Source organism: Chiroxiphia lanceolata, chromosome 3 (genome assembly GCF_009829145.1).
Source record: "Chiroxiphia lanceolata isolate bChiLan1 chromosome 3, bChiLan1.pri, whole genome shotgun sequence".
In the NCBI taxonomy this organism is placed as follows: domain Eukaryota; kingdom Metazoa; phylum Chordata; class Aves; order Passeriformes; family Pipridae; genus Chiroxiphia; species Chiroxiphia lanceolata.
Genome location: NC_045639.1, coordinates 8,002,355 through 8,021,726, shown reverse-complemented (window position 1 = coordinate 8,021,726; position 19,372 = coordinate 8,002,355). Strand labels below are relative to the sequence as shown.

Genomic DNA, 19,372 nt, shown 5'->3' with positions numbered 1-19,372 from the left:
CAAAGAGAATAGCTGCTGTCTGCTGCTATCAGCCTGCACCAGAGGTGAGCACATCACTGAAATCCCATTTCTAGCAGGGCTTATTTAACTGAGCACCTATATAGATGCCATTGATCTCTTCTTTTTCTTGATTGCCTTCTGTGGGGTACTATAAAACAGCTGAGCAAGGGCTTTCTCACTGTCCTTACAGCTGTTAGGTAAAAGAAGAATAGAATTAACAATAGGAAAGAAAGGAGAAAAAAATCTTCAATAAAAGACTGAGCAAAAAATAGAACAACAAAACAAGACAAATTACATACACAAACAGGTCAACATCTAAAGAAAAGGGAGACATTTATTTTTCCAGAGTTTATCTAGCAGCTACAATAATCTTTTCATGACCCTTCATAGGAAGATATTACTCACAACCTCCTTCCTACCTTTCCCATTCGAGGTTCTCCAATCAGTGCTCTGAATTCAAGGTTGTTCTGAGCATAGCTTCTAAGGTGAGCACAGACATGATCCAGCTGTTTTCTCCAGTAACCTGATCAGAGAGAGTTAAGCAGGAGAAAAATCCTTAAAATGGGATTAACATTTCTTCTAGTTAAGTGATGGAAGATTTAAAAGATAGCATAGTTTCACCGAGATACAAAAAAAATTTGAATATTTTTGGTAGAAAGTTCATCTAATCAAGAAAATGAGAAGGAAGGTACACCCTAAAAAAACCCAGGTGAAACATTATCTTATTCATAGGTTATAATTCATCCTTAGGGCACCTTTATTCACAACAAAATTATATCTTGGATGTTCCTTGGGAGTCAAAACTAGTCCAGTGTGAAGGTAGAATCTCACACTAATCCAGATCATAAGAAAAGAAAAAAGTAAAATATTACAATTAAGCAACTGTGTATTATTGAACTGGTTTTTAGTTGATTTGGAACAACTGACAGGTAACAATAAGCCAAATCTGAAAACTGCAGACACAGAAACTTAGCATATACAGCATTCTGGTCTGTGTAAGTTATTTTTCAAATAAATTCCTTTCAATTATATATGTGAGAGCTTATTAAAAGCTTAAGCATTCCTGCTCTTTTGCCTGTCAGAATCTCTGGGAGAGAGTCAGTATTCCTTTATGTGGATAGAAGGCATGAAATTTGAGAGGCTGAATGCGCCTGGATTAAAAACTCAAGCCATTTAGAGTTTTTTGCACCTCCTGTCCAAGCATTTTGGGAGCTACATTCTCTTTTCATCAGGGAAAGAAACAAAAGGACTTGTTCTTATTCTTAACTGATTGTTATCAGGATCTGGCTTATTTTCGTTTTTTAGCATACTTATGGAAAGTACACAGCATGATGAATTTCATTGTAAATAAATTGTGTAGGCTTGGTAACCTCATTTAACTTACACAGTGAAGCTGTTCTGACCTTATCCTTTCCTTCAAGTTAAGTGAAGCCCAAACAGTGTAAAGAAACCAAGCCAGAAGGAAAGTGCTGCTCTGACTTTTACAAGAGAAGGCAAGTGCACACAGACTTCTGTGCTTGGAAGACACTTTCAAGATCGAACTGGTGTGTCAAACTAAAACAGCAAGTCTTATTTGTTAAGCAGCTTTAAAGGAATATAAAAAGAAGGATCCACAGAACAACATAAATTTTTCTATGCCATGGTCTCACAAACAAAAACTAATACAAATAGGAAGTATTAATTAAAAAATCTAAACTAGACTACTACTTGATGAGCAATCTATCCAGAGAAGTCAGTAATATTTGCAATAAATTGGTTCATAACTAGATCCCCAGATATTATTTAAAAAAATCCAGATGATTGGAAACATATTCTTGCACGGTTTTATTATAAGTCAAAGGAGTTTTTGGCAGCACTGATGGAATACTTGAATCCATGCTGCCAATAGTTGATTACACCTACATCACACTGATTTAATGTTCTAAACTTTACTTCTTTGTAAAGTTTACTTGGTAAATGTTTTGGCTCCTGTTCATAACAGACTGAAAGTACAGCAAAAAAAGAAATAGAGTACACACCAGAGGATTAGTGATTTGGTACTGCTGTCGTTTCCCCCTCTCTTAACTGCTCTGTAATTTTTTTAATCTTCACAAAAGGAAAGAAGGTTAGTTAATGGCTGATATGGTCAAGAAATAATAACCCCCACACATCTCATTTAATCACTTGTATTTAAAAGCTTTAATATCATATGTCTGATAGTATTTTATTTGAAGAAATAATGGTCATATTTGGCATATATAAACAAGATTTTCCTGGGTGATAGTGTAGTCTTGTTGATACAGATAGTTTCAAGCCATGTACACAGCTCAGCATCAAGGAAAGGAATAGCATGAACTGACTGTAAGAGATGCTTATTGATTTATGGAATGGAATGTGTTCCTCAGTCCTTGGCCGGGTCTAATGGAGCATACATTACACAGTGCAACTTCAACAAAGTTACCTCTGCTAAATGGATTAACAGAATTCAAAAAGCAGTGCAGAATTTCTTCCCAACCTTTCCCAGTGACAGCAGTTCTCACTCACAAGTCAAGAGCTGTACTTCTGATAGAGTTATACAAACGTTAGTGTTAGTCTTCTCTTGGCACTATTATGGGCCAATCCTTTATTATCTCTGATGAAATTATGCTTCCTGACATGCTGAGTCAAGTGTTGTATTTCCTACAGTGATGTCTAAGAGAATATGCCACATTTCAGAACAAGGGAGTAGGAACACAGATTTTCTTAGTGATTATTTTAAAAGAGTGCATGTGGATACAGATACACAGACTTAAAAGAGGAATTTCTAACATTAATTAGCAACCTTTTCTACCCATTCCAATTAATTAATTAATTCCGATAGCAGCCTGAGAGGTTAAACATCTAATTGTAGAAGAGCTAGAGATGAGAAAGAGGATCTGAAAAAGTAACTGCTCCTCCAAACAATGCTTTGATGCTGTAATGATTTTAAATTAACTTGTCCTATGGATTGCACAGCTGGACTGCCCTGTGAGATTAAAGACAACTTTGCAATTGGGCCATTTGTTAGATGTCTAATTAATACTGATGGACTGTCTTCAAGGGTTTGTGATCAAGAAAGCTGAAGTTGAAGACTTCCCAGCATAGTGAAACTAAAACCTCTAAAAATTATAAGCATTTAATGACAGCAAACAGTCAAGTCATTCCACAAACAACAAACTGACCACAAAACTCACTGTGAAACAAAGTTGTCTGCAGTACTGATACAGCAGTCTGTGAGTGGACAGATTCTTCAATGAGTGATGTAGATGTACTGATACCCTTGAGGGGCTGGAAGAAGGGGTCTACAAGAGCTCTCAAGGTTTCTACCAACCCTATTTTTTGTAATCCTGTTAAAAATCCCTTCATCTAGTTAGGTTTTCTTTGCTTCCAAAACTTCTAAAATTTCCTCCACAACATCACCCCAAACAAGTTCTTCATGGAGACAAGCTTCATCATATTTTCAAGAGCTATGATCCCCTCAGTTTTGTTAACTGATACTCCCTGCAGGTGCCATTACAGGTCTAACTGAAATTCATATCGGAGGGTGCTGGGAGATGGGGTAGCTGTTCAGTGGTTTCCAATTCAAATGCAGGTTATATGCCCCTGTGTGGGATCTGAGGAAATCAAACTACTACCAAATTAGTAAGGCTGCACAGGGGTCAGTAACCCCAATTTTAATATAGCTGACAGCTCTCTTTTAGCTATTGATGGAGATCAGTGATTGAATTGTAAGGCGCTGCATTTACAAGTGACTGTAAATGGTGGGAAGAAAGACTTGTAAAGATCTAAATCAGTGTTCTACTGATGCCACATTCCATAGACTATAATATTTCCAAGAAAGAACAAGGTCATACATTGTTTAGAAAACATAAAATCAGAACTTCTAACCTTTTCCAGGACTAATGGCTGTCAGGAGAGGCTTATGATCACTCATCTTTTCCAGCTTTTCTTTTTGTGAAATCAGCTCAAGCTCCTTCTTTTCCAACTGTTTGCTAGACGGGTAAAAAAGTCCTATGGTTTGGGTTCCTTTATCTTCTCTTTCTATTAGTTCTGGCCTTGATTTGGTCATGGAAACAGAATGAGGTTGCCAAGCAAATTGAGCTTGTAATTGTTTAGCCTGGGGGGTTGAAGGGAAAGTCTAAGTAATATAATTAGATATAATTAAATGGCTTACAAGCATAACTTAACTAGAACAGTACACAAAATTGTAAAGGAATGAAAAAGCTAGCAGGAAGAATCACTAACAATTCTTGATTTTAATTACCAGTCTGTAAGAACAATGTAACTTATCACAAATATTCAAGCAAAGTCAAAATTCTTCACAATTGCCAGAAGACTTGTATGCTTTTGTAGGGTAAAAGCTGGTCTTGCTAAATATTGTGGTCTTTCTTAAAACAGAGTTTTAAAAACATCGTTACATTTGTATGAAGGAATATCTTGTATCAGCATGCCACAAATAATTCAAAACTAATAGAATAAGCTTAAAGAGCTAAGTGTTTTGAAAAGCTGATTGTTTCTCACTTGCTATTTAGGATGAGGCTGGATTAAGGCCTTGGGCTAACGCTGCCCTTCAGCAGAAAGCAGAACAAACGTATCCTCGGTTTTGCCCTCATGCTCAAAGACCACAACATTGTCTTAAGGAAATGAACGGAGCTGTGCCAATCTATACCCGCAATGGACCAGCCTTTCAGTTGTTTTGAAACCTGGCTTTGTAATACTGTGTGTCTTACTTCAGAAGATCCCAGTGAGTCCCCAGGATCCATAAGACTGCTTTTCGGAGAGCCCCACCTTGATGGGGGCTCTATGTAAACACCACAGGACACGCAAAAGCGAGCATATGGCTGGTTGATTGTACCACACTTGAAACAAGCAAAGTAGCATGGAGGAGGTCCAGGCTGGAAAGTTCAATGCAACACTTGTCACTAGAGAAGCATATGATGCATGGTTCAGGAATGATAAGAGCAGAGGAATGAATTAAAAGGAAGTAAAGTACCACTCCCTAAAGCTGTTAGATTAGGAATATTAATCAGGATACCAGATTGCTACTACACAGGCAGTTGCAACACAGTAAATCTTCAGATATTTCAGCACTATACTATGAAGACAAACATTTTTTCAGACAGATCTAGCATTATGGTACGTTCAGTTTTAACATATACTTTCAAAATTACTTATTTTATTTGACAAAGCCCTGTAATTACTAGTCTGGTGCTCTGACACTGAATACTGACTGCAATTCTTTCCAGTTCAATTCTATCACCACTCCCACCCCCCGCGCTCCCTGGTACAGTACAGGAGCAATGGTTATTGGATATAGGATAGTGTTTCAAATTTTATGTGCACTCATCTAACAGAAAATAAATTCTCCTTGAGTGTGTTCTTAGATTGAAACACTATAGAAGGGGAAATTGTTTGCACAAGCTCTATTGAGGAGCAGTTAAGTACTTGTGTTTACCCAAGTTAATGAGGTCTTCAGCCAAAATGATTGCATGCATCATCTCATGTCTGTAATTGCCTGTATAGGTGATTATAGCACAGTGTAGTTATGGGAAAACTTGCATTAGGTTAGCCTATACTTTAACCTTTGATGGATAAGTTACTTTGGCTGAGTACAGGGCTATTGCATCTCAGCTGTAATGAGCGATGCTCTTGACCCATGGTAATTTGTTAAGTTCTAAAACCCTAAGTCACTGACTGATGTGGGGTCAGGATGTCATCTAAGACTTTCATTTTTCCATACATAATCCTATGTGCTCTAAGCGAGTATCTTGATAATAATAATCTGTTTACTAGCTGACAAGAATTTTGCAAAGAGAAGCTTGAAATTGCTGCAGGTCACAGATAAGTGAAATCAGATTTGTACACACAAACATCAAGTGCACATGCCTTGGCTCCACACCAGTCACAGAAACGGGCATCACACTCGTTAACACGGTGGCATTTTGAGCACAGAAGTGTCTTCCTTTGCTGGCTGTGGTAAGGTGGGGGGGTGTCTCCTCCAAACATGGGCTAATAAAGCAAAACAAGCATTAGGGAGAAAGTGCTGCTTATGAAGAAAAGCTCACAAGCCTAATAAGGGGAAAGATGAAAGCAAGCTACTCTGATAACATAAAGTAATATGCAGCCTAAAAGAATTATTGCAACTAAGAATTACTGCAACTTAAAATGAGCAACAGAGTGGCTTGGATCTAACCTGTAATTTTTTTCATTACAAAACCATGGTAAAATGTGGCATTAACTAATTTAAAAATATTTTTAGCAGAACTAGTACCAAAAAATAAAAACCTTATCAATGGCATCCTTTTACACTATGTATTTATTATTGATCAGCCCCATGTGTAAGTACAGTTGAAATTAAGAGTGAGGGTTCTCTGCTGATAATCTTATATTTTCAAATCCAACACACAACAGATATTTTTCTTTGTACCTTCCTTTTTAGGAGTATGGCAGGAAGAATGTGTTAAGGCATGGAGTTTTCTCACAGTTTGGAATTTGCTGTATAAATATTCTTTTTGCACTCTTTTACCTCATATGCAAGTTATATATCTTACTTTGTTTTTCTACTACAATCAAATTATAAGGGTAAGCAAATAAAACAGGTTTTTCATCTGAAACTGCTAGAGGTTTAGTATAGATCCCAGTTAGGACAAATAGGACTTAAAACTGCTTTGTAAGGTTTGGCTTCAAGGCTTATGCAGTTTATTTTCTCTGCAAGTCAGGAATACGGATAAGGAACACAACCCGAGGAAAATTATTTGTATTACACCACAACAGCAAGTAAGCAAACATGAAATAGCCCTATTTTCATCTGTGGCCTGCATTTCAACTGAAACTAAGTAATTTAAGGGTTTGATTGGAAGATAAAATTTACGAAGGCACAAATCCAAATGTCTTCTAAATCTATATTATTTAATAACCATTAATAATAATATCAGAATTACTATTATTAATTATTTAGAAATTACTACTGTTTATCACTAATTAATCTATATTATTAGTAAAATTTCTGATTACTATTAATAATTCTTAGTAAGCAATTAACTTTCTCTCTTAGCTATTACAAGACATGAATGCTCCATATGCCTAACTACATATGCAGCTACATATTACATATCTACATGTCTACATTCAGTGAAGCAGCTAAACGTATATTTGTCTTAGTAAGTACAGAATCCTACTGAAATTCACTTTGAAATGACACTTCAGTGGCTACACAAGAGACTTTTGCCTCTAGCAACAGTTTTAGAACTCAGGATGTTAGCCATTATAATCAGATTTTAACTTGTGAATCATTATTTTTCTCTCATTTCTGTATTTATCACAACCTGGAGAAGTGAAATGTATCATAAGTTACCATAAGTAACATTTACTACCGCTTTTCTCACCTCTGTGCAGAGTCACAGCCAAATACAAGCATATTAGCTGTATGCACATAGAAGAGGTAGCAAATGGAGATAAGAAAAATAATGTAAAAGTGGAGATAAGAAAAATAATGTAAAAGCATATTTTGTTTTCAGAAAATAATTGAAATCAGTGTGAATGATCTTCCTCATGTATATACTCAACTTTTCTATTTCAATTGAAAATAATCTGAACAAAAACAAGACTTCCTTGGAGTCAAGACTACCCATTTTCTAAGAGCCTTTTGAGCTTTCTCAATGGCATTCATAACCCTGACTTCCATGGGAGAAACCTGAAGGTACATGATACACTTCTGTTTAGCTGGACATTTGTGATGGAGCATCTGTGGCAGTACTGGGCTTGAATATGACATGGGGGAGGAAATATCTGTCCTTGCAATATAGGGACACAGGGATATACCTTCAGTTTTCCAAAGATAAAGAATGTTATGCTTTCATTTCATTGATGCAAGAAGCCTTACCGTCTGTACTTCAGGCAGTTTGCTTTCACAAGTTGCACAGTGTTTATGGTGAAGAGGATTTCTTGTGCCACACACCTGACAAATTACTTTACCCTTTTAAACAGACAAAGAATACATTTCACATAGTATTTGAAAACTGTAAACAACGAAAAGAACAAGAGGACTTGATCTTACAAAGTGCTGTGGTTATTCAGCCCTGCAGATAGAAAAGATACTTAAACTCTGTGCTGTAGGTTTCACACTTTAGTTAGGCCATATTGCCTGGTCATCACAAATCTGTGTATCTTGGTGACTAATTTTTTAAAACTCTGGCATAGTTTCCTCAGGAGATCCAGTATCAATAGCTCCAGATATTTGTATATACTAGTGTCAGTTTGCTTAGTCACTACACTCACGAAAAACAGACAGTCCAGTACCTGCAAGGAAAATTATTAATAATATAATAACTGTTAATAATACAATACCATCATATCATTAGGTGCCTTAAAAGGTCTTAGCACAGTCACTATTAACAACTGAGTTTCTACCAGGGCTAAGAATAATGACACTGCTATTTTGATTGTTGCCACCAAATAGTTCAGGTCTGCCTTTGCACCTACATCAGGGCTACCATAAAACATTCCATTTGGGCCAACGGCTATAAACTACCTTTGGTGGGTTGACTCTGGCTGGAGGCCAGGTGCCCACCAAAGCCGCTCTACCACTCCCCTCCTCAGATGGACAGGGAAGAGAAAATATAATGAAAAGCTCATGAATTGAGATAAGGGCACTGATAACTGATTACTGTTATGGGAAAAAAGAACTCATCTTGGGGAAATTAACTGAATTTATAACCAATCAAATCACAGTAGGATAAAGAGAAATAAAACCAAACCTTAACCCCACTGCTCACTCCTTCTAAGGCTTTTCTCCTGATTCTCTATCTCCTGCCCTCCTCAAGAGCACAGGGAAATAGGGAATGAGGGTTACAGTCAGTAACCTTCCTTCCTTCTCAGGGGGAAGACTCCTCGCAGTCTTCCCCTGCTTCAGCATTGGGTCCTTCCCAGGGAAGAGAGTTCTCCATGGATGTCTCCAACATGAGTCCTTCCACAGACTATAGTATAGTATGGCCAGTCTTCGCGAACGAAGATTTGGGAAGGGTCTTTACCCTTCGAGCCTGCGCAGTGGATTTTAGGTGAGACACAGCGTGCGCTGAGCTGAGCCCACCCTTTAATCCTAAGGTTCATCTGCCGGGGCCGAGCAAGCTTGGACGGTGGCAGTGAGGTCCTCAGGACGTAGGTTTGTTTAGAGTGACCTTCTCTTAGATGGATGGCCTTATAGGGCTGACGAGCTCCATCTGCCCGGGGGACTTCTTCTCTGACCGGGAATCGAACCCGGGCCGCGGCGGTGAAAGCGCCGCATCCTAACCACTAGACCACCAGAGGGCCCCAGACTATAGTTCTTCATTAACTGCTCCAGTATGGGTCCCTTTCCACGGGGCGCAGTCCTTCAGAAACAGGCTACTCCAGCATGGGTCCCCCATGGAGTCACGAGTCCTGCCAGCAAACCTGCTCCAGCTCTATTCATGGGGCCACAGGTCCTGCCAGGAGCCTGCTCCAATGTGGGCTTCCCATGGGGGCACATCTGCCTTTAGGCATCCATCTGGTCCAGTGTGGGGTCCTCCATGAGCTGCTTCCCCATTAACCTCTCTGGGCTGCAGGGGGACTGCCTGCCTCACCATGGTCTTCACCAAGAGCTGCAGGGTAATCTCAGCTCCTGTGCCTGGAGCACCTCCTCCCCATCCTTCATCACTGACCTCAGTGTATGCGTAGTCGTTTCTCTCACTTCTCTCATCTCTGGCTGCAATTTGCTTCTGTGCAATAACTTTTCCCCCCCCTCTTTAAATATGTTATCCCAGAGGCCCTCCCTCTGTTGCTTATTGATTCAGCCTTGGCCAGCAGTAGGTCCCTCTTGGAACCAGCTGACATTGGCTTCATTGGACAAAGGGAAAGTTTCCAGCAGTTTCCCAGAGAAGCCTCCCCTATAGCCCCCCACCTTGCTACCAAAACCTTGCCATGAAAACACAGTATCTCTGTCAATCACATATTTAAGAATTATCATTAAAATCCACATTAAAATCAAAATAGCATCACAATACTGAATGAAAGTGGAAGATTTACACACAATCCACCCCTCTTCCTTTCACCACAATTACAACACGAGAAATTCCCCATGATCACTCCACTCTCTAACACTGTGCAGTTCATATTTTGTCTGTTACCTCTTCCAATTACTATCCTTATCTCAAATTCCTCATGCCCCACATAGGGCACCAAAAAGGACTGTGATGGATTGACCTTGGTTGGATGCCAGGTGCCCACCAAGCCACTCTATCACTCCCCTCAGCAGGACAGGGGAAGAAAATAAGATGGAAAAAACCTCATCAGTCGAGATAAAGGCAGTTTACTAAAGCAAAAGTGAAGGTCATGCGTGCACAAGCAAAGTTAAAAACTCAGAGATTTTCTGTTTTCCATCAGCAAGTGATGCCTAGCCACTTCCCGGGAAGCAGGGCTTCAGCACGCATAGAGATTGATCAGCAAGGCAAATACTGTAAATAATGAATGCCCACCCTACCCTTCCTTCTCCTCTTTCTTAGCTTTTATATCTGAGCTGATGCCATATGGCATGGAATTTCCCTTTGGTCAGTTTGAGTCAGCTGTCCTGACTATGTTGGCTCCCAAGATTTTACCCACCCCCAGCCTACTGGAGATGTTGGAGAGATAGTGCTGGTGCTTGCCAGCACTGCTCAGCAGTAGCCAAAACACCAGTGTGTTATGGACACCTTTCTAGTAGCCTGTGCAAAGCACAGCGCTGTGAGAGCTGCTGTGCGAAAAATGAACTCCATTTCAGCCATCCCCAATACAGACATCAAGCTGGTAACTGCCTCAGATTATGAATCTCCTTTGTTATCTGATTAGTCTTCAGATAGTAATTTTCTTTCATCATCCTTCTCCTACCAAAAATGTTTGCTTGCTATTATCACAGAATCCCACTGAATGGCTGAGGTTGGAAGGGACCTCTGGAGGTCACCTGGTCCAATCCCTCTGCTCTGCCCTCTAGAAGGGCCACCTAGAGCTGCTTGCCCAGGGCCATGTTCAGATCAGATGGCTTTCGAATATCGCTAAGGATGGAGAATCTACAACCCCTCTGGGCAACCTGTGCAGGTGCTCAGTCACCATCACAGTAAAAAAGTGTTTCCTGATGTTCAGATGGAACCTTCTGTGTTTCAGTTTGTGCCCATTACCTCTGGTCCTGTTACTGGGCACTACCGAAAAGAGCCTGGGTTTATCTTCCTCCACTTTGGCCACAACAACCTCATGCAGCACTACAGGCTGGGCACAGAGTGGCTGGACAGCAGCCAGGCAGAGAGGGATCTGGGAGTTTGGATTGACAGGAAGCTGAACATGAGCCAGCGGTGTGCCCAGGTGGCCAAGAAGGCCAATGGCATCCTGGCCTGTATCAGGAACAGTGTGGCCAACAGGTCCAGGGAAGTGATTCTTCCCCTGTACTCAGCGCTGGTGAGGCCACAGCTCGAGTACTGTGTCCAGTTCTGGGTCCCTCAGTTCAGGAAGGATACTGAGGTGCTGGAGCAGGTCCAGAGAAGAGCAACAAGGCTGGTGAAGGGACTGCAGCACAAGTCCTGAGGAGAGGCTGAGGAAGCTGGGGTTATTCAGCCTGGAGGAGGCTCAGAGGAGACCTCATCATTCTCTACAACTACCTGAAAGGAGGTGGTAGCCAGGTGGGGGTTGGTCTCTTCTCCCAGGCAGCTATCAGTAAGACAAGAGAGCATGGTCTTAAGCTCTGCCAGGGGAGGTTTAGGTTAGATATTAGGAAGAAATTCTTTACAGAGAGGGTAATCAGGCATTGGAATGGGCTGCCCAGGGAAGTGGTGCTTTTTAAGGAGTGGAGGTTTTTAAGATGAGACTGGATGTGGCACTTAGTGCCATGGTCTAGTAACCATGGTGGTAGTGGACCATTGGACTTGATGATCTCAGAGGTCCCTTCCAACCCAGCTGATTCTATGATTCTATGATCTTCTTGCACCCTACCTTCAGGTATTTATATACATTGATGAGATCGCCTCTGAGCCTTCTTTTCTCTAAGCTAAGCAGTCTTTGCTTTCTCAGTCTTTCCTTTAGACGCTCCAGTCCCTTAATCATCCCTGTGGACCTTCACCGGACTCTCTCCATTATGTCCATGTCTCTCTTGTACTAGGGAGCCCAGAACTGGACACAGTACTCCAGATACAGGCTCACCGCAGTAGTGGGGAAGGATCACCTCCCTTGACCTGTTGGCAACACAGTTCCTAGGGGCTTTGGCTTTCCTAACAATGCCTCTGCATATTCCTCCCAAGTTACCTGTCCCTGCTTCCACCTTCTGTATATTTCCTTCTTATATATCTGAGTTTTGACAGGAACTCCTTGTTTATCCATGCAAGGCTGCTGGCACTTCTGCCTGTCTTCCAGCACATAAGGACGGACTCCTCTTGATCTTGGAGGAGGTGATCCTTGAATCACCTTAAATCATCACTACCTTTCTTGGACTCCTCTTTCTGCAAGGCCTTATCCCATGGGACTTTTTCAAGCAGATTCCTGAAGAGGCCAAAGTCCATTCTCCTGAATTCCAGGGCTGTGATCTTGCTTTTGTCCCTGCTCTTTCCTCTCAGGGTCCTGAACTCCTGTTTTGTGGTCACTGCAGCCAAGGCTGTCTTCGACCTTCACATCTCCAAGAAGGCCTTCTTTCCTTCTAAGTATAATGTCCAGCAGAGCACCCTTCTTCTCTGGCTTCTCAACCACTTGTGCCAGGGAGTTATCTTTGATATTTTCCAGGAAGTGCTGGATTGCTTATGCTCTGCTTTGTTGTTTGTCCAGTAGATATCAGGTGCCTAAAATCTTCCATGAGGACCAGGGCTTGTAAATGTGAACCTACTTCTACCTGTCTCCAGAAGGCCTCATCCACTGTTTTTTCCTGGTGAGGGGGCCTACAGCAGGCACCACTATGATGCCACCCATAGAGGCACAGAATCATAGAATCATTTAGGTGGGAGAAGACCTTTAAGATCATCAAGTCCAACTGCTAACCTAACATGCGAGCCATCGCTCCACACTCCACTGCTACATCATGCGCTCTTCAGCATGCATTCCTGAGCTTATGTTGTTCACCTTTAATCCTTAGTTCCATTCTAGGTGTTTTTAATCCTACTAACTCTTAAAGCTTTCATAATATAATTATACAAAGCCAAGTTGGATCAAAATATTTGTAATGAAGTCATTTGTTAGAAAAATGCATGCCAGGAGTTAAATCACTTTTATGTTACATTTGTTCTCAATTACCTTTATGCAGGTGTTGTTTTGGGGCTGCACCTGTGGAGCTATTGGTGACTCACATACAATCCAAGTGGGTGTGTTCATTGGCACAGGATGTCTGCATTCAAGACATGGTGCCATCTGAAGAAAAAGCCACAACACAGCATGTTAAGGACCTCAATGAAATCATTAAAGTTATAATGAGATTTCAGTATTTTCCTATCTGGAGTCCACATCAGCAGCAAAGTCACTTGAAACAAAGAAACTGACAGCAACTGATGCTGATATTGATCCCTAAAGATCAAAGGCCATTGAGAAAATATGAACACATCTGGAAAGACAATGCTGAAAAGGTACTAAGTTAATTTTCAGTAAATTTAAAATGCTACTGTAAAATATGTACAGGTAATTGAAATCCTCCTAATTATGAATCTCCTAAATCTTCGTTCGCGAAGCCTAGCCATGATGATGATGATGATGAATTATGAATCTAATCTAAACAGGCAGTGAATCTTCTCAGTCATTACTTAAAACTACAGCATTGCCCCAGACAAGATATCTTTCTGATGATATAGGAAAGGAGACACACCATTGACTTGTTAGATCAGGTTATTATCTCCTGGGAGGGGCTTAGGGAAGACAGTTACAGGCACCACTGCAAAAACTTGGTGCTCTTACATATGCCCACACATGCCACTGTTTAAGGTTTCAGGAATATTAGATGGATCTCCTAAAGCTATGACATAAGCACTAGTTATTAGCTAACTAACTGCACTAGTTAGCATTGGAATAAGATACATATTTGACACAGGCAAATAAACCACAATTTACTTTTTCATTGTTTTCTCTATTAAAAAACATGGCACTTGAAGAAATCTATGGTTAATTTTGCTCATCATTTGAGAGTTTCATCAGCTCTACTGCTAAAGGTATTGAGCAGAACAAAACAATTAGAACAGAACTTCCAAATGAAAGTGCAACTAAGTAACAGGTTTGCCAGCACTGTGTAACTTGCAGAGGATGTTGTTTACTCCAAAGATGATGTGTTGATTGTTATGACATTTTGCTGACCTGTCTTCCTTCAGGGAGTGGGAAACGATGTAGTGGCACAGGTGAGACAGGAGATCCACATTTCTGACAGAAGTGAGCCAACGGATTAGACAGGTGAGGTGCAGAACAGCGTGCACATCTGAAAATAAGACCAAACTAGCTGAGCTTGTTTTAGTATTGCACTGCTGCATAATAATTAATAATCTGCAACTTGTTGTGACAGGACTTAGGCAGGCCACTGATTTCTCGGTTGTGGTTTCCAAGCTGTGGTGGTCTGCCAGACCATACCCCAGTATTCATGATATGAAGTTCTGAATTCTAAACAGCTTTGCAGAGTAGAAAGCTCTCTGGCTGCTATGGAATTTCATACTTTCTTCCTCACCATGAGGAAGAAATGTGAGGTAAACAGGTCTCCTGACATGCAGTCTATATCAGGCCTCACTGCTGCAGCATGGGGAGCCACTGATGTAGATCACAGAACCCTTCCAATACTGATAAGCATTACTATTCTGTGAGACTACTCCAGTGAGCAGTTTTCACCTGCAGCAGTAAGGCTGTAGTATAATTTGAAAAGATAGTTTATCCTCTGACTCTACAGGTCTTAGAAATTTTTTTTAAGAGATGATAAGACAGTTGATAACTGTGTATGGTAAAATGTAAATAAAATGACATTTAAGAGAAGGCCTTACCTAGATTATATTATTCAGTTATGAGCCAGTGTCTGTCTTTGCTTTCCTAATGTTTATAGAGGCCCACAGTATTACCAACTTGCTTGCAAAAGGTTCAGACACTTTCCGAAGGACAAATATGTTAAAAGAAGAAGTCACTTACTTAAGGAAATCTGTTTCCCTCTGGATCCTTGACACTTGTGTGCTTGCTAAGCTTTTCTGGTTTGTCACTGCAGAAGAACTTGCAAACTGAAATGAAGTTACTTCTTTAGCCCTTAGAAGCAAATATTTGCAAAATGCATATAAAAGTAGCAAAATCAGCTGAAGATGCTATTTGAAACAACAGGAAACAGTGCACTGAAATGCACTGCTTTAAGGAGCATCAACTATACTTGATTCCGCCATTAGCTGCCTTAAGGACCCAGAGCTTCTTCCAATAAAAATAAATCAATCTCTTGCTATTTACTTTCATGACAGCACTACTGAATATTGAGTTTCGAATATTAACTTGACAACATACAGCAGTAGGTATTTGCTAATTTGCACATTCAGTAACATATCAGAAAAGAATTAGTAGGAATGTTAATTTCTTTGCCTGGTTTTGTCTATACTGATAACTGTAAACTGCTTTGGGCATTCCTATTCTAGTATGTCATTACCATTAAATTTAAATCAGGACTGTAAAATACAGACAAAGGCTGAGAGATCTGAGAAGTCACAAATCTGCATATCTTCATTTTTTTAGACCTCTGTCCTGATGACAGTCTTACACAGTTTTCTTCAGCACCCCTTTGCTTACCTGTAATGATTCTGCTGGTGGTGCTGAGACAGATTCTTCTCTGTACTCTGTTGTTCCCAAATGACTGGCAAGGAGCTGTGGTCCCTGCAGGGATCTATGAGAAGTCTTTCTTTCTGTTTCCAAGATTAAAATTACAATTCTGTTATTCCACTGTCATTCACTTCATGCAGCTAATATATATCTTAACATGAATATTACATACTCTCGCTAAGCATATTAAAAAATGTATCTGACATCCAGATTTTGGGTTCAAATAAGCTGCACGGAATTACAGGAAACTGAAGTAGAAGAAACATCATGTCTCTCTGAAAAAGCCTACTTTTGTATTTTTCTTTATTTACAGTTTTATTCCTTCCTTCATGCTCAGAAAAACCCCAGCTCCTAAAAGTAAATTAACGAGTAAACAGTAGTACAATTCCCTGCTCTTAAACAGTTCCATTGCCATTGCCATGGAATAACAGACTTTATCTACTGCGAAAATCTGGGTTAAACTCTAATTTGTGCTTTGTGTATTTACTTTGGAATCTTACTGCAAGCAAACATAGTAAAGAACTCTGTAAAGGATTTGTAATCCCACCAATTTAACAGCATTTTCTGGCACAAAGAGAAATACAGACTTGGGCCTTGTTATGTTGCTGAGAAATTAATGACATTTTAATAAGTTTTTAAGAAGTAATGTGAAATGTATGGAAGGTAAGTTTTGTTCTCTATTTGCAGTGTTGAGCAGAGGATGTTTTGTCCTCTGAGGTGGTTTTAAAATTACCTATCTGATACAAGAGGAAAAGGTTACACTATTTTCTGCTAAAACAGAAGACTATCTCAGTTTTATGAAGTAATACTATACCTTGAAAGTCTTGGGGTGTTTCACCCCAGGCAGGCTTGATTTCCACATTCAGTCCATTCTTCCTTGATTTTGTAGTAAACATTCCACCTTCCTTATTCTAAAAGGTAATTCGATTTGAATTCCAGACGAAATTTTTGCTTTTGCTCAAATCCTCTCTTGCTACATATTTAAGCTATTTATTTTCAATGCAAGCATTTGAAAAACATCTATTATAAATGTATTTTTAAAATATTTTATGTGAATTATTCATAAAATACCACTGGGGAAAAAAAGTGCCCCCTTTAAATTTTAATATTACAAAAAAGGACCAAAGCAGCAAAGATGGGCAGACAGAGAAAATAAATATATTAATAGTATAGACAGTTTAATGTCTAAGTAACATATATATAATATTTTATATTCACATAAGGGGTTACAATTGCTAAAACTTACCCGTGCGGCTATATCTTTTAGAAAATTCTTGTCATCATCTTCAACAGAAAAAAGGATGTTTGGTTGCTTGTACTCTACCAGAAACACCTTTGTTACGACTGTACTCTTCCTGCAGTCCCTGAAAATCAATGTTCACAAACCCGTGTGCAGCAACGAGCCACTGATGAACATGGCTCATCTGGCTGAACATCTTTTCCAAGGTTGCCAGTTACTACTTCAGTTGATAAGTATAATCCTGGGCAATATTTAGGTAATAAAAAATCTTCAATTTGCTAATACATGTTAAATTACAACAGTAACATTGAAATTGCTGTAAATGTGCAAACCACTCAGGATAAAAACATACTGAAAACAAGTGTTAATCTAGGTAGTGATAAAAAGAAAATACATATAGGCCTAGGTTTTGCATGTCCCTGCACAGGGAATATAATGTTGTTATATTCCAGCGCAGACACAAATGAAGGCTACCTGCAGGTGCTAACAACAGGGAACAGCAAGCACAAATCTCCAAGTGGAGTGGGAGTTTCTGCTCTGTTGGAAATAAAAGATAATGCAACACAGTCCAGACAGAGAATTTATGTGTCCTCTCTCTGTCTCTAAGTATGAAGTTAGTTTGGACAAAGTCGGTGGCTGTGCAGCAAAATCCAGTTTTCTTTCTATGTATTGTATTTTCACCTTACCCAACATTGTACTTAAGCTGTGAGGTTTGGCATTCTGTACTCCTTTGGCAGAAACTAAGCAAGTTCCTGGAAAGACCAGCTTCTATAAATCCATTGAAACACTGGATGACCCCAGAAAACACCATACTGATTCCTCTGGTGTTTCTGATATGGAGTGCCTTAAACAACATGGCTACAAGCTATGACTGAGATATCTGTCCCTTGCCAAAACAGGACTAAAATAAATAAGTTACTTACTTTGTAACTGCTAGTGCTTTGACCACTATTTTCCCAACTGGTAATATGATAGGACCCTTATACTTAAAAGTGTTACACTCTCCATAGCCAGGTTTCCTAATGAGTTCTGGTTTACTTCCATCTAAAGTGTAATAAATAGAGACTTCAGGTGTATCTGAAACAGAGAAAGTAATTATTCAAACTGTATTCAACCTTGGAAAAACAAGCTCTGCACTCCAGAGTACTCACTACTGTGCTTGATTTTTGTCACATAAACAAAATAGAGCAGTTCCATAAATGACTGAATGTTTGGGACCAAAACTCTTTCTGCCATGAAATATCAGTTACTCAATAGACACAATTTCATTATGAGCAACATTTCATATATCAAAGTAGCTGGGCAATGGTTTTGTATGAAAACATTACAGCAGCTTATCCATTCCAATGACAGAAAAGATATTTTCTGCCATGGTGAAAGGTGACATTTTAAAACACGTAAGGAAAACATTGGGGGTGAGCCTGGCACATGATATTTTCAAGCACTGTTTTTGCAGTCAAAGCAAAATGTAACAGCTTAAAACTTTGACCTTGGAAGCAATTAAGACTGCTAACACATTTAACTTGTATGTTGGTAATATTACTTGAATGCATAAAATTACACGCAAGTATATTTGGTGCATCAAAAGCTGTTGGTTAATTTTGTAAGTCCCTTAATGAAATGCACACTCATAAAAATCATAATCAAACGTGAAGAAAAGTATAGAGGCTAAACAATTCAAATGACCACAGAAATAAAGGTTTGACATGGACTCAAGACTCTTATTCGTACCTGATTTTATTTCTATGAGAGTATTTGTGTCTATTTCATGTTTAGCCTTCCCTGGAAGAGGGATTCGAAGTGGTATGACCTGAGGAACTGAGACAGAGCCAGCTGTCATTTTTCTCAACAGCAATCTTTAAAATAGAAAAATAAAAAGGCAGATAATAATTTTCCTAAACAGAAGAATGCACTGAGAAATACAGTCTTTTAACATGATCTCTTGTCCTCGTCTTTTTCTCTTAAGAGAGAACATTGGATTCTTTAAACTGTTATTTGTCATTAATATTTGCATGATTTTCACACTGAAAAGGGGCAACATCCTACTTCCAACTCATTCTCCTGTTGCAGAACTGTGAACAAAACTTGAGATGAGTACTGTGAGGGAGACTCCACAGCCTCTCTGGGCAATCTGTGCTCGATCACCCGCACGGGCAAAGTTGTTCTTCCTCATGTTCAGATGGTACGCCACCGAGAAGAGCCACTCACCAACTACGGGCGGATCAGATCTTTACCTGACCTGAGGGAGCTGATAGCTTTTCCCTCAAGGCTCCGCCTGCTCTTGGCACACCTGGACCAAGGCACGCTGTGCTCTGTTTCAGCTTCCTGGGACCGCATCCCTGGCGGGAGACACACGGTCCC

The 19,372-nt window shown here is 39.8% G+C and overlaps 1 protein-coding gene across 1 annotated transcript in view; it reads right to left on the bottom strand.

Moving 5' to 3' along the window:
* The window catches only part of DZANK1 (double zinc ribbon and ankyrin repeat domains 1), a 27,482-nt gene extending 8,110 nt beyond the window's left edge, over positions 1-19,372 (bottom strand). Inside the window, exons 1-12 of the mRNA XM_032681550.1 lie at positions 19,246-19,372; positions 18,743-18,829; positions 17,935-18,088; positions 17,018-17,135; positions 16,586-16,682; positions 15,742-15,854; positions 15,106-15,191; positions 14,296-14,413; positions 13,252-13,365; positions 7,880-7,972; positions 3,886-4,114; positions 420-523 (exon numbers count right to left, since the gene is read on the bottom strand). Of these exons, the coding sequence (XP_032537441.1) occupies positions 420-523; positions 3,886-4,114; positions 7,880-7,972; positions 13,252-13,365; positions 14,296-14,413; positions 15,106-15,191; positions 15,742-15,854; positions 16,586-16,682; positions 17,018-17,135; positions 17,935-18,088; positions 18,743-18,829; positions 19,246-19,348 (1,416 nt within the window). The 5' untranslated portion in view covers positions 19,349-19,372. The remainder of the gene's footprint in view (positions 1-419; positions 524-3,885; positions 4,115-7,879; positions 7,973-13,251; positions 13,366-14,295; positions 14,414-15,105; positions 15,192-15,741; positions 15,855-16,585; positions 16,683-17,017; positions 17,136-17,934; positions 18,089-18,742; positions 18,830-19,245) is intronic.